The following is a 15723-nucleotide window of genomic DNA, read 5'->3' as shown; positions in this document are numbered from 1 at the left end:
CCCTCCAGAATGCTTGGACCAATTCACAACTCCACCAGCAGCAATGTATTAGTGTCCCAATTTTGCCACATCCCCTCCAACATTTATCATTTTCCTTTTCTGTCATACTGGCTAATCTAATAGATATGAAATGCTACCTCAGAATTGTTTTAATATGCATTTCTCTAATTGGGGGGGGGTTTATTCAGAACACTTTTTCATGCACAGCACATCTTTTTTTGCTTAAATCTGTAAACACATTATTTGTAACCACCATGGAGCCACCCAAACATTTTAACTATCCAACTTATACCAAATCATATCCCTTCCACTCTTCAAAAATTTTCATAAGACTCATATTTCTACTCCAGGTATTGTATGATCTATTACTGTACCCAAATCATTCTCTTTCATTCTCTACAAAGGTAGGGCTAACATGTGAGTGCATCTCCAAGCTGGTGTTTGGCTTTATATCTATGTTCTCTCTATTTTTACATCATGTTTTTAATGTAAGTCCTGTCTCCCATCCTTGAAGACAAAGAACTTCCTTTTAAAAAAATTAAATTCCCTCCTAGTGCCTAGTTTAGCCATCCTGTCTCTCTGTATGTATGTACACACTAGCATGCATGTGTGTTTCAAGTAATCACAACCATTCAGAGAATCCCAACTATATCAGTGCCTCTATTCACCCTTTAGCCTGGGATATCCATCTTGGCTCATAACTTGACAAACCTGTTTGATCCACAGCTGTGCTTTTTCCAGCTGTCCTGTAATGTCTATTGGACCCCCTAACTAGCTATACCACCATGAGGCTTCATCCTTAGCTAGTTCAGACCACTAATGCCAAGAAAAACACTGAGTTTTCCCCTCCATTTTAGGACTATTCCATTTGGTCATTCCATAAGGGTGAAATAACCACAGTGTATTTGATTCCTTCTCTCTAAACTCTGAGTACATACAGTCAGTGGGTATTCAAACCAAAATATGAAAGGAACAGGTAAAAGATAGGGCATTGACTTCAATGACAATTATTTGCCAAAGCATTTCATTTCATGTGAATTCATGTCTAAAGAGCACTTGTTTGTGCAAGACTGGGGACTCAGAGCTAAAAAAAATAATCTAGTCTATACTCTCAAGCTAGGGAATGAAAAAGGAAAGCACACAGTGTTTTGGGGATTGATTATTCCTGGGTTCCTTTGGCTCTCATGAGCAGCCTTTATTCCTGTGAGCATTTTGATAACAAAGAGAGTCCTGTGCCAAAAAAAAAAAAGATAACATCCACAGACCAAGGACTATTGCACCAAATATTTCAATATTCAACATGGAAGCTGTAAAAGTTTCAGTGATCAAGTGGCAAAGAGGGTGAGGGTAGGGGGGAGGGAGGGAGGGAGGGAGGGAGGGAGAGAGAGAGAGAGAGAGAGAGAGAGAGAGAGAGAGAGAGAGAGAGAGAGAGGAGAGAGAGGGAGGGAGGGAGGGAGAGAGAGAGAGAGAGAGAGAGAGAGAGAGAGAGAGAGAGAGAGAGAGAGAGAGAGAGAGAGAGAGAGAGAGAGAGAGAGAGAGAAAGAGAGAAAGTATATGTGTATATTTTCTCTCTCAGGAAAACAGTAATACTTCAAAAAACCACCAGAATAAATAGCTTTTGCCATGAACTCTTTCTTTTTTTAAAAGCTCTAAAAATGTATTGTGCTACTTTGGGAAACATAGACTGGCCCCACTGAGTTTATGAATGGTGATGTATCTGAGATTTAAAGAAGCACCTTGGTTTTTCTTCTTTTGAAACTCACTTAATTAAACAGTCAGGGCACTTAGAGGGCACAGAGCAAACACAGCATCCAGGAAGAAAGGAATACTTCTGAAATTTCAAGAGAATTTTAGTAAAAGTATACCTCTCCTCTCCTTTCTCATGGATGTCCTACAGACAAAAGGTTGAGCAAATGAAAAGTCACCCTCCATATGTATAATAGTCCTGGCATCCAGTATAGTTCTGAACTGGTTAAGGGGGTGAAGTCTGGAGCAATCAAATTTTACAGATCTAGTTAGTACCTGCCCTTAAAGGTCTGTCCTTGGCTTAGTCTATTCTCAGTGTGAAAGCCTTAGCAGATAACTTGAATTCTAGTGTTTCTCCTATGGGATTATATCTCCTATTGGGAGAATCTGGGATGATTTCCAATTAGCTTCTTAAGCATGCCCTAGAGTAGGAGTTCTTAACCTTTTTTTGTATTTCATTGTCCCATTTGGCAGCCTAGGGACTGCTTTTCAAAATAATATTTTTAAATACACAAAATAAAAAAAAAAGATAGGATTACAAAGGATACCAATTATATTGAAATAAATTAATAAATAAATGCTAGTTCATGGGCTCCAGGGTAAGGGGTAAGAAACCCTGCTAAAGGGTGAAGATGAATCCCTAATTGACACAATAGTCCCCAAATACCCCAAACTTCCCACAGATCTTTTGGATAAGGAAAGCTAAAACTGCCTGGGTCTTTCAAAGCTTTACTAAATATCTAGACTAATTTGGATAGGCTATAAACTAATATTGGAGGATAAAGAAATAGATGATGGGTCCCAATGCATTTCCTCCATTCATTGAACTCTTCTATTCTACAAGACTCCTGCAACTACAGTTCAATATTCCATGTACCTCCCCTCAAATCCAGCCATCCTCCTTTGGTTTTATTTTGGCCTTGCTTTGCTGATGACTTCCAATCCTACACTCCACTGAATGTCCTGATGGGTACATTATATCAAGAACCAGAGCCTCGCTTCACTTAATTAATATCCAAACCCTGGCTCAAACTCTATCTCACCTTCCTTCCTACAGTCCTAAACATGAATCTAAACCATTACCTCTGTGTTTGAGAGCTGAAACCAAGGCTGTTTTCCATAGGTGAAGATCTCCCAGAGAATCACCCCAAAACTCCAGACATCACTCTCTGTAGTAAACTTCCTGTACATGATGCTTTCTGGGGGCATCCAACGAATTGGTAGCATGGTATGACCTCCCACCTATAAGGAAGGAGAGATAGAAATTCATACTGGATGGAAAAAAAGACTAGATTCCTTTCTGGATTAAGTTATTTCCACATATCTTCCACCCACAGCATCAAATCATTCACTCCTAATCCCACACAGGTCACAGTTATATCCAACTTACAACACTAGGTCTATGGACACTTTGGTATCTAAAATGTAAAATGCTGGAAGCATCAACAAGTAACAGTCAATGAAGATATCACTCTTTCAAATATTTTTAAACCAGTCAATTGCCCCGTGGACAGATGATGAGTTGAGAAAAATAGTAGCAAATTTACTCAGTGTATCATGAAGACAAGAAGAGATTTAAGAAGAAAACTTGGAGGATATGCCTTCTTTTGGAAGATATCTCTTTTTAGAGAACTGTATAAGCATTGGATTGGGCCTCAAGAACAACAGTCATATTGTCATAGGACAGAGGAAATTGGCATACTTTTAAGATTAGGGCTCTAAAATGTGGCAGATTACATTCATTGCCCCTGTATTCATAAACCATTTCATTTAAATCTAATTTTCAAAAAGTTATTTTTATATACTAGTCACAAACTCTGAATAGATAATCCACACAATCAGGTATAAGAAACAAAGAAAGTTCACAAAAGGCAAAAAATATTCTGGTGCACTTAATAAGAACCAGAGCAAAATGCTAAGCAACTACAAAATAATTATTAGTTAGTAGTTTCTTAAATGTAAATGTTATAGTCAAAATAAAGTAAGCTGAGGCACAAAGTCCAGAGGAAGATCAATTTATTAATAAATTACAAATTTACCAATAAATAGGATCTCAGCTTTCTCAGCAAAGCCAAGACCCTAAATGAGAGGGACGATTGCTTGGGGGAGTTCAGAACAAAAACCAGGAAAGAACAAAGGCAGAGAACAGGTTATAATTGGTTACAAGAACTTGACATTGTGAACAGTGAAAATTAATATGAATGGTTTCAGAGCTAAGGTATGGGAGACAATATAATTGGTTATACAATGATACATGTATAACCCAGTGGAATTGCTCATCAGCTCCAGGAGGGAGGGGGAAGAAGGGAGGGAAAGAACATAAATCATGTAACCCTGGAAAAATATTCTAAATTAATTAATTAATTAATATATATATATATATACCATATATATATATATATATATATAATTGGTTATAAATAGGGATTTAGGGGCTAGCAACAACAACTCCTTTCCTTTCTTTAACTAAGAAATGTTTATTGTTTGCATCCATCTGAAAGGTTAGAGATAGTGGACAAGACTTCCTTGGAGAACAACCTAAACATTCTTGAAAGATAGTTTGGTGGTTTACCAGATTCTCTTGGTGTTCATCTGTATCCCTTAGGGATAATAAATTCTCTTGAGGCAAGAATAGAACAATGAATAGCAGGGGAACTGGATTTCTAAACTTAACTCATTACAGGCCAGTTAAATTTCTGAGCTAAGTTCAGAGACAAAGAACCATGATTTAAGCACTTATAATACAAAATCAACTAACTGTAAATGGAATCAATTTTAAGAGACCCAATCTGATCATTTTACATGCAAATTCATAGTCTGTGGGCCCTCTTGGTGAGTTGGCAAGAAAGGTGTTTTGAGGTGTATAATAATTTGAAGTGTGTAATAAGTGTCTAGACTTGACCCTGAAAAAGAGACGAAATAATTCAACCCCTTATTTGCAGATGTGGGGGATAGTGGGTGTGGGACACCGCATATTCCAGAAGGCCCCTATATCTGCAAGGGATATGTTCTCAAACCTTCCATGGATAACTGAATGAAACTGCAGATATAAGCAAACATCTGCCAACATATATATATATATTTTTTTCATAGCAATCGCAGATTTTAATGTTAAAAAAAATTAAGTCCATCATACACAATTAAAAATATAGGAAAGTTCATGCAGACATGAAGCTTCCAATTCAGCAATTTTAGATGCTTTTAGAATGAAGATTACATATCAATACAGTACATTTTATAGTCGCCAAACAACTTCACTTGAAGTTTTATACTGACTTATATATATATATATATATATGTATATATATATATATATATATATATATTCTTTCCCAACTCCTGTCCCAGTGCTCACTACTCAGTGGCCTCCCATTGCCATAACCTAAAAAAAAAGGGCAAAGTAGAAGCAAAAGAGTGCTTCATGGGCAGACCTCCAGCGCTTAGGGTTGATTTGAAACCATAGAAAGTTGAAATATAGGTAAATTCTTTGTAATAAGGGATTATTCTCTGTAATAAGGGATGACTCTCTGGATAGCAAAATGGGAGGGTTATTTCTGGAAATGAAGGTAATGTAAAACCTACAGCAATAAAATTTTAAAAAGGAGAAAAAGTATGTTCAGAGAGGTCAACAGATAGCTCAGATATGATTCATTATATTTATATATTTAACTGAAAAAAGGCAATGGAGAAAGTCCTACTGCCAGATGAATTAGAGGTATTAGACTAACAAATAGCAATTAATAAATTGGATATTATAGATCTAACTGATTATTATAAATTATTAAAAAGAAATTACCAAGATCTTGAGCTTCCACTAAAGAGTTAGGAATGGCCTCATAGGTGAAATTTTGAATGGATTATCCCAAATATCAAACCCATTATCACCAATGGTCACTATACCAGCATCTTGAGAGAATAGAAAGAATACTGGCTTGGGCATCAGAAAAGCTAGACTTGAATCCTAGCTTTGCAACTTAACCCTTGGATCATCTTCAGCAAGAGCTCTCAGGACTTCAATTTCTTTATGTATAAAAATGAGGGGGTTTGAATGAGCTGATCCCTGATTTCTAGTCTATCTCAAGACCTACAATCCTCTGCTATATGTGCTGTGGTGTGTTCAGTCATGATATCAGAAAATGGAATATTAATGTGCTATAAGAAAAAAAAGATGGTTTCCAAAAAACATGGAAAGTCATTATATGAAATGGTATGGGATGAAATCACAAGAACTAGAATGGCATACTATAATGCATCAATAATATACAAATGAATTATTTTGGCAGTCTTAAGAACTCTGATCAGAAGTTGGCAAACAAGGGCTGTGAGCTAAAATGATTAGCTAGCAAGTATCTAAAGCTGGCTTTGAACTGAGGTCTTCCTAATTCCAGGTCCAGAGTTTTATCCATTACTCTACATTGCTACCATTGGAGTCAGGAAACCTGAGTACCAGTCCTAGCTGCCATTAACAACTTGTGTGACTTTTGATATTGTTCCCTATATTGAAAGGCTCATTTTTCTCAAATGTAAAATTATAATGGAAGATTAGGTGATCTCTCAGGTTTCCTTCAGAATAAAACCCTCAGATTCTAATATGAAAAACTGGAGAAAAAAGTAAAGAAAATTATCCCTCCCCCCCAAAAAAAAGATCTTGACCCTAAGATATTGGATTGAGAATAGGATGGAGGGTGATAGAGGGTGAAAGAGACTCTCCCTACAAATACACAGACCAGTCAAACAATTATTCAGTGCTTGCTCTGGACTAATAACTTTGAATAAAGAAACAAAAATAATAATGCCTACCTTCAAGAAGTTTATAGTCTAAAGAAATTTAATACAAAACACATTTTCTTCCTAAAGGAGTTAAAACAAGGCATAGTTGCTTCTGCTTATGGGGCAAGAAGGAACTTAACCCAGTGTAAATGCTGGAACATTTGGAATCCTGTATATGGCAGAGTGAATTTCTGTGACTATATTTTATTTCTATCAGGTCTTACCCTTGAGCATATTCAGTCTTCTAATGAGAAAGGGAAAAGATATTGTTATTGTGAAAATGAAAGGAATACTAACTATAATAATTAATTGGATTTGCTCAAGCCTCCATTTTTTCCAGGGATTTCTGATCCTATGGAACATTGAAATAAAATACCACTTTGCAGTTGTAAGCTAAGCTTGAGAAACAGGGACCACCAACTGAAATCTGACCAAAATTTTCCAACTGAAGCTGGTCTGGGAGCAGCCTTAGTGACTTTTCCAGATAAAACAATCGATATCTCAACTAGGAACAACCGCAGAGATTTTCCAGATAAAAGAACTGTTATTGGCCTGTTTCCCCGGGAATCTGGAGGCCCTCTCCAGGAATTTACTTTTACATTTTTCTCCTGAGCTATGGTGGTCTTTGAGCAATAAAAACTAGCTAGTCCTGTAATTGAAGGGCTCCCTTTCTTGGGAGAGGAGTTTCTGCAAGAATGCCGTTCTGTGGAGAAGGGCATAATAAACAATGTCTGTACCTCTCTCTCTGGTTCTTGATGTCTTACTCAGTTAAACTCCGATCCATGGAGTCAGACACCCAGAAAGGGAGTGGAGTGACATTATAATGGAAAGCATGGGTCTTAAAATCCAAAGACCAACCTTCAAATTCCTTGTTCTGACACTTATTAACCAAATGGTGCTAGGAAAAACTACTTAATCACTTGTTGCCTCAGTTTCTTTATCTGTAAAATGGAAATAATCACCTAATGGGTTATTGTGAGAAAAATATTTTATCTATTTTATAGGGCTCTGAAAATCTAAATTATTACCATTCTTTAGTTGAAAGGTAGGAGAGATGGAAGGAACCATCTCTTAGAAGCAGTTTTTAACCACATGGGACTGGACAAGCTTCAGACATGTTCTGCCAGTAGAATACAACAGTCCTCTCTCTCCTTGTCCTTTCTTTCCCAGCTTGAACATCAGGATCACCAGCTGCAGGGGGACAGCCAATCACCACTTGCCAAATAGCAGGTGCTAAAAGCACTGTGACTCTCTTAGTGAGAGCAGAATGTCCTATATTGTGAATATCTTCCCTCACTTTCTCTGATGAACCTGCTTTCAAAACTCCTCAGCAGGTCTGCTTTTGCTTCCCACTGCCATCCTGCCAGGAGCAAGGACCTGTATCTCCCCTCCACTTATTTTAACTGATTGATTCTTCAACTTGGTGTCAGAGTGGGCCAATTGCCCTGGTTTAAAGGGAAACTCCACTGTGCTACCGAGGGTTGTCTAATCATTGCATCCAATTACACAGGAAAGGAAATCATTAAAACAAATTGGGCCTGGTGGAATCAAAAGGAGAACAAACAATGGGAGAGCTACAACTTCCAGTCCCAAAACAAGTAAAACCTCAGTTTTCTCTAAGGAGTTCAAAATTCCTCACGCAGATGATTTCCTCAAAATTTATCAAAATGGCCATTCTACAAGAAAGAAACCGAGTCCCAGAGAACCTGAACATTAATTTAAGTTTGTGTAAGGGAGATGAGTATTGAGCCATGGAAGAGACCATACAGACATATATATATATATATATATATATATATATATATATATATATATATATATATGTCTGTTTTGTTCACTATGATGGCAGAGACTCTAAATGGATAAAAAGGTTCTGGCTTTCAGAGGAGTTGTAAAACTCAAGCAAGTAGGCTTTAAAATGTGATCTGATAGTAAAGTGTTTTAATCAGGAAACATTCACATTGATAGCTAGGTAAGTACCATTTTTTATTTACTCTACGTTAAACTTTATTGGTTGGATCTCACAGCACATTGGATACTTTCCAAGTTTTGGGGTTTTTTAAGTGCTAGAATGAGCGTTCTTCAACTGTTGGAAAGTCTCCTGATTTCCCATCTGTCCTAGTGAGATCGGCCTCCTCTCTTCTACTCTATAGCATCAGATGGGAACACCAGCTGGGACGTAGCAGTAAAAGGGTAGCTCACACTGAAAGAGACACCAGAAGCAGTCACAACAGTTACAGCTGTAGATAACAAAGATGGTAGCACATGTTATCTAGAGGACTTTGAAATGTCACATATACAGAACATAGTTCAGAGACACAGAACGATGAGCTTATTAGTCTGTGAATATCTACATACACCACATACAAATTTATTCATCTCAGTTACAGAGATGCTTTGGAATTTCCTCTGGGAACATTTAGGAAATGTCTTGACAAATACCTTTCTAAGATATTTTTGATATATGCCTGCCTAGTCTCTCCCTCTTCTCTTTAATTCCATGATCAAAGATAAAGGTAGGTTCAAATGAACCATTGATGCAGCTTTGAAAACAGCTTCAAAATCTACTTGGGTACTTTCTCCAACAAAAATGAATAACAACCCAACCATGTCTGCCCATTTTTTAAAACCTTTACCTTCTGTCTTAGAATCAATACTGCTTATTGGTTCCAAGGCAAAAGAGCTAAGCAATGGGGGTGAAGTGACTTACCTAGGGTCCTGTGGTTAGAAAGTGTCTGAGGTCAGATTTGAACCTAGAACTTTTCCACTTTAGGTCTTGCTCTCAATCTACTGAGCCACTTAGCTGACCCCTCATGTCTGCCCAACTTTTGACAACATGCATCTATAAAAATATCTCTAGGGATCTTTCTCTCATTCTCCAGATTCCCCAAATTCTACTAGAACATACAGGTGAACCTTTATTTTTGATGTATGATCTGCCCATATTTTTGTTCTAGCCAAACACTTCTCTGACATCTTTTACATCCCTTCTCCTGAGGCATTCAATTTTATAATATCTAAGTCCACCTCATTCCTCTCCATTGCCCTCTGAGGGATCCTCAACTCTGATGCCACTTTCCTTTATATTTTCCTGTACCTGACTGTTAGGAAACAGAAAGCCTAAGTTCTATTTGATGGTCCACTAATATCTCTTCATGTGTGTCCTGCCAAGACAAAAATATATGAGAAAAAAGGTTTCCTAGTCCTGAAAACAAGCTTCTAACATTCTGACACAGATGCCTCCTTTCTTTCCGTACTCCCTTCCTACCTCAATACCAGGAAGGAGAGAGTTTTCAGGTGGCTTCCAATCTGGAGAAATGACAAGAGCATTTGTAACCCCCTTTTGGAAAGTACTTTGAATTCTTTAAGGAAAAGGTGCTGAAGAACTTACAAAGATATGATTATGGTATTACTTTCCTGGGAAGAGACTTTGGAGGAAGGCTTATGCAAAAGGCACTGATTTAATGGAACCTTTTTTGAATAGCAGAGGATGAAACTCTAGCCCTAGGTTTAGGAAAAACCCTTGGAGCCTTCAAAAAATACAATGTGTCTATGAGATGAGCTGCTTAGCAGTGTGTACTAGAGGATAAAAGACCTATTAATAATTCCACCCAATTCTCTCACCTGGAGAGAGAATATGCCTGGAGCAGGAATTCTCAGATTGAAGCCCCAGGAACATACTCCCTAGTTACAACTTCTCTCTTTGTTTTCTCCTTCTAAGTCTTGCCTAAACACCAGTTCTCATTGCCAGCCTTCAGTTTTGAAGCTTTCACTACTCCTTATTGCCCCAATGATTCTCTTTTTAAAGAGATTTATCTTCATGTCCAAAAAAGGTAGCAAAGGAATGAATTACTTGGTGATGATTTTCAGAGCCAGATAAACTTGAACTTCAAGCCTTTAGCCAATACCAAAATTTGTGAATGATTAGGAGAAATGGTAAGGTTTGGGGATGCCAATAAAGGAGTTCATTTTATGGAATAGGAGCTTGCCCTGAAATGAACTCTGATTCACAATCTGTACTGAACTCGATGAATTGAAAATCTAGGATATGTTAAACAAGGAACAGGTGACTATTGAGGTAGATGGCAAAATTCATAACTAGAAAAAGCTAAAGGTATATACCCTTATTTGATGCAGGAATTTATATAGCTGAGTTAGAAATCAGTTGATTTTCCTAAAACTGATATTTTTTTAAAGTACTTAACCTTTATTTTTTAAAAAAAAGGAAAAACAGAGTTAATAAAATCTTTCCAAAATGAGGCAGCCAGGAGTAATTTGCAAGAGCACTGATCTTAGATACAGGAAGACCAAGATGCAAAACTGAACCCACATACTGTTAGCTCTGTGATCCTGGCCAATTATTTTGGCACGGGATCCAGGGTTTCCCCTGGACACCTCCAAAACCCCCAGAGGTATCCCAGGTTAAAGAAAAAGTAAAAAAAATCCCTTTTCCTTAGAGTGCTAGCCAAAGGATGGTAACTTTAAGTACCATATGATAAGAAAGGAGTTTCTGAGAGAAAAACTCCCTTTTGGCCTCTCCGTTTGGCTTTTTGATAAGCACAGATAAGTTCCTCCCAGGTTGTTTCTGATAAGCATCCTGTTGTATCTAAGACATCTAATCATCCCCTGAACTGTACAGGTCACCCCTTCTGTCTTCAAGGCACAAAACATCACCCCATCGCTGGTCATGTAGTAACATCAGCCCATCAATTCATCTCTGGTCATTTAACCTCTGCTGTCAAAAGGGTATAAGAATCCCAAACTCCATCTCCTCTAGGAGGCAGTACTTGCCTCCCAGTCATTCAACTCAATAATTCAACTTAATAAATTTCTCCATTTTTAAGCTAAATATTGGAGCCAACCATTCTTGAGGGAATATCCCTTCTTTGCCCAGGTTTTCTCTATAGCTCTCCCACAACAATTTCACTGTTTTAATTTCATGTCCTCATCTGTAAAACTGGCATAATAATAGCATTTTCTTCTAAGAGTAGTAATGAGAATAAAATAAGATACCATGTAAAGAGCTTTGCAAATCCTCATATGCTATACATGTTAGCTGTACTATTGTTTTTATGGAAAATTGGCATTAAATTAGTAGATGAATAAATAAAACATCTATTAAGCACTTACTATGTGCAAACACTGGGGATACACATAGAAGAGTAAGATGGTCCCTTATTTCAAAGAACATCAGGCATCAGTGGAAGAGACAGAACATATAGAAGTTTTCAGCAATATAAGTCAAATGGAAAATTTCCATGGTATGGTAAGAAAGTCGATTTAGATTTTAAAAAATGGTCATTTCCACTGCTAAAATAATTGTAGTTTCTAATGTTGAACCATTTGACAGTGCTAAGGAGTTTGGTGGCAAGAACTTTCCTTTCTGAGTCTTTAGAAACTAGGGATATAGCACCTTTAGGATCAGTTGTCAGACTACATCTTCTGAGAGATTGCTTCCCAGGATGATGTCTAAGTGCACAGGGCTGGAAGTAGGGCTATTCCTAGGACTTTGGGGTTCAAAGTCCTAGGTTGTCTCCATCAAGATCCTTGTCTCCCATCTTTCTTTCTGCAGGACTTGTGGCTTCAGCTAGGCTGGCTACACTTGTTCAGCATGTGGCAGTTGAGTGATGATTGGTGAAGTTGGCTGCACCTTTCTCCAAAGGAATTGCTTCCTTGGAGTATAGGTGATGAGTGCTAGAGTGAATTTTGTGGAACAAATGAAATGTGACAACTGCTTTTTAAGAGTAAGCCCTCTGTCTTCAGGGACTGAGATGAGGATAAGGGAGGGTGTGCTCGTTTAGGGGAATGTTTTATAACTCTGTTCTTGATATATAAGTACTTATCTATAAATATTCCACTGTAAAAGTTAATTCATAAGAATTAGTGAAATGATACTGGGACCCTAATATTGAACAGTACTGATGATGTAAGGGAGATGTTCAGCATTGGTGGGACACAGAGTAGGAACTCAACTAATGGCATTAGAAAAAACTCCACTGACCTGTCGCTACCTTCACCACTGGGGACCCAATCCATCAGGATTTCAGATAAGGATTCTACTTCACATAGACTACACAAGGAAGAAAACTCCTTAACAATTAGAATTCTCAAAAAAATGGGTTCTTTTGACTTAAAGAGGAAACCAAACAAAGCAAAATTTAAATGATCACCTTTGTGAAAAAGTCATAGTCTAAGGATTTGGAGTTTGGGAAGGACCTTGGAGATTGTCTAGCTAGTGCACGAGTGCACCTCTTGTTTAAATATGAGAAAACTGAGCATCAGAAAGGTATAGTCCCAAAGTCACACAGGTAGTAAGTAAGAAATATGAACTTCAAACCCAGATCCTCTGCTTCCAAATGGAAGTTAATCACAATAGTATATGGATTCTGTAGAATGGATTCTTGAATTAGGAAAGAGGTTGGATTAGGTGGCTTCAAAAATTCTTTTCTATTTTAATAGTTGGGTATTATAAGTTTATAGAATCCACAATCCAGAAGTAGGAAGGGCCCTCTGGGATCATCTAGTCTAACCCCTTCAATTCACAGAGAGGAAATTGAGATTTACAGAAGACAAATGATGATTTATCCAAGAAAAGGAAGCAAACTTTAAAGGGAAAATTATCTATGTCTTATCCCCAACCCCAACAGACTGTAGATTTCAGACATGGTGTTCTGAACACAGTAGGTGCTTAAAAACTGTTTTCTTTTTCATTTCCATTGGGGGAACCAAAATTAGTCCTTGTTTAGAAGCAGGTAGTAGCAGTCATAATATTCACCCAATTGACTAGTCAGGGTAAGAAAAAGGGTATGGAGTGAGGAGGAGCTAGTGACACTTAATTTGATAATATTTATAAATTACTAGGAAGATCAAAAGTGCTATTATAAGTACAAAGTATTATTATTATTTCCCTAGAGTGACAGTGATTACTGCACAGGTTTGACATCTGTCATAATAAGGGTTGCTTCCAAACCATTTGAAAATATGCTTTGTCAGCTGCAGTTTCCCCATATTCCATTTTCCAATGTCTCCAGGGTGACAGAAACTCCTAGAATGTTTATAAGTAGGTCCCACAATCTTTGTTCACAAGTGATCAGGGATCCCTGGAAATGAAATTCAGATATACCAGAAACAGCTAAGATGGCCAGAAACTGATATAATGTCTGAGATTATATTCAAAACCAGTTTGTCTTATTCCGAATCAAGCCTACAGTATTCTTTACCCAAATATATCTGCATGCTATATTTAGGAATGTCTTTTGTCTTATCAATTTGGACAGACCTGGGGTGAACACATTGAAGAAAAGAAGACATATATGAACTATAGCTTAGGTTGTTTACCAATATAATATAAAATACTATGCAGAATTGTAACAGTGCAGTGGAAAGAACATTACATTTTGAGTTAGGACATCTGGGTTTGAATTTTGGTTCTGATATTAACTATATGAATCTTGGCAAGTCACTTAATCCTTCCATGCCTCAGTTTTTCCATCTGTAAAATAGGGGATTGCAGTCAATGAGAGGTTCTTAATCTTTTTTGTATCATGGACTCCTTTGACAGTCTGGTGAAGTCAATGGTCACCTCAAAACACTTTTTTAAAATGCATAAAATAAAATATATAGGATTATAAAGGAAACAAATTATACTGAACTACAGCTACTTACACTTTATATACATATAGATATTTAAATTTACAAAAGACAAGTTAAGAACTTCTGGATTAGATGAATTCTAGCTCTAGATCCTATAAAATCTAGGTTCCTAAATCAAGAATAAATTCAAGTCTTTTCACTGCAGTCCAAGGTCCAGAACTGGGGTCTCACTGAAAAGCAAATACCTAAAAGAACAGGCTACTGGGTGAAAAGATAAGATCTAACCCACCCCTCTCCCACAGGTGAAATGAAAGGATAACAACCTACAGCTGATGTCATTTCTCTCAACAACATACAAATTTAGCCATTGAGGTTGGGTGAATAGTCATCCTTGATTTCTGGAAATGGCAGGATATGATCACACTTTTACAGAAATAATTCAAGTCTCCTGACTGCAGTCCAAAGTCTAGAATTAGTGGCCTCAGAAATAGAAGAAACATTGGAGATCATCTAGTTCAGGAATTTTTAAGCTGGAATTTGTAAGCATTTAAAAAATTTTAAGATATATACAAATATACATATATATACATATATGTATGCATGTTACAACTATAATAGCATAATTGGTTTCTTTTTAATTCTACATATTTTGTGCATTTAAAACCATTATACTGAGAAGGAGGTCATAAAGTTCATGACAGTGCAAAAATGTGCCATGATACAAAAAGGTTAAGAATTCCTGATCTAGGCTGAGTTCATGAAGTGAAAAATATATATATATATATATATATATATATATAATGGTTTTTCAATATAATTGGGTTTTCATTTTTAATTCTATGTAGTTGATTTTATGCATTTAAAATCATTCTGAGAAATGGTCCATAGACTTCATCAGACTGCCAAAGGGTTCTGTGATTAAAAATAAAAAGTGGGGTATGGGGGTAGCCAAACCCCTTCATTTTGCCACTAACTAAACTGAGACCAGATAGTAGCTTGTTTAAGGGCATAGAAGTAGCAGAGAAGGATTCAAACCCAGGTTCCTTGACAGAGTACACTATGGATTATACAGCACCTAATTTTTTAAAGTATATATGTGATGAGAGTTGTTAACTTTAAAAGGAGCAAAATAATTCCAGCTATCAGTCCCTGTAGCTCTTAGGATTTCATGATAAGCACACCTCCCCTGTAGCTTGTCTTGCTTCCCTTCTTTTGTCCCTTCCTCAAAGTGACAGTGCTCCTAATGAACCATTAGCAAACTGCCAATTACCTGTGCATACCAGAGGGTATGAGGCTAGAGCAGACTAGCCAGGTAGGGTTGGCTGTAGCTAGAGGTAAAATCTGTTACTTCCAAATGACTACAAATTAATCATTCTAGCTGGAGAGAAGGATCAGCCAGAGAGCCTCTCTTTTGTTTTATTAGCTGCCAACTAAAAATGCCAGAGGTAACTTGGGAGAGCAAAAAGAGGGACATGGGACATTTTGCATATTTTAAATTATATTGGCAAACAACACAGTGGAAATCTTCTCATCAATATCTGTAGCCCCTAAGCCCCAGACTGGTAAGAGGCAAACAAGATGGGAAAGCACATCAAGGGTAATGACATAAAGATA

The 15723-nt window shown here is 37.2% G+C and overlaps 1 protein-coding gene across 4 annotated transcripts in view; it reads right to left on the bottom strand.

The window, feature by feature from the left end:
- NTRK3 (neurotrophic receptor tyrosine kinase 3) overlaps positions 1-15723 on the bottom strand; it is a 459350-nt gene that overhangs the window by 18798 nt on the left and 424829 nt on the right. For all 4 annotated transcript variants that reach the window (XM_007479383.3, XM_001364452.4, XM_056806736.1 and 1 more), the window contains one exon: positions 2830-2988. In XM_007479383.3, the coding sequence (XP_007479445.1) occupies positions 2830-2988 (159 nt within the window). The remainder of the gene's footprint in view (positions 1-2829; positions 2989-15723) is intronic.

This window comes from Monodelphis domestica, chromosome 1 (genome assembly GCF_027887165.1).
Source record: "Monodelphis domestica isolate mMonDom1 chromosome 1, mMonDom1.pri, whole genome shotgun sequence".
Classification (NCBI taxonomy): domain Eukaryota; kingdom Metazoa; phylum Chordata; class Mammalia; order Didelphimorphia; family Didelphidae; genus Monodelphis; species Monodelphis domestica.
This window is presented reverse-complemented; position numbering and strand designations above follow the sequence as displayed.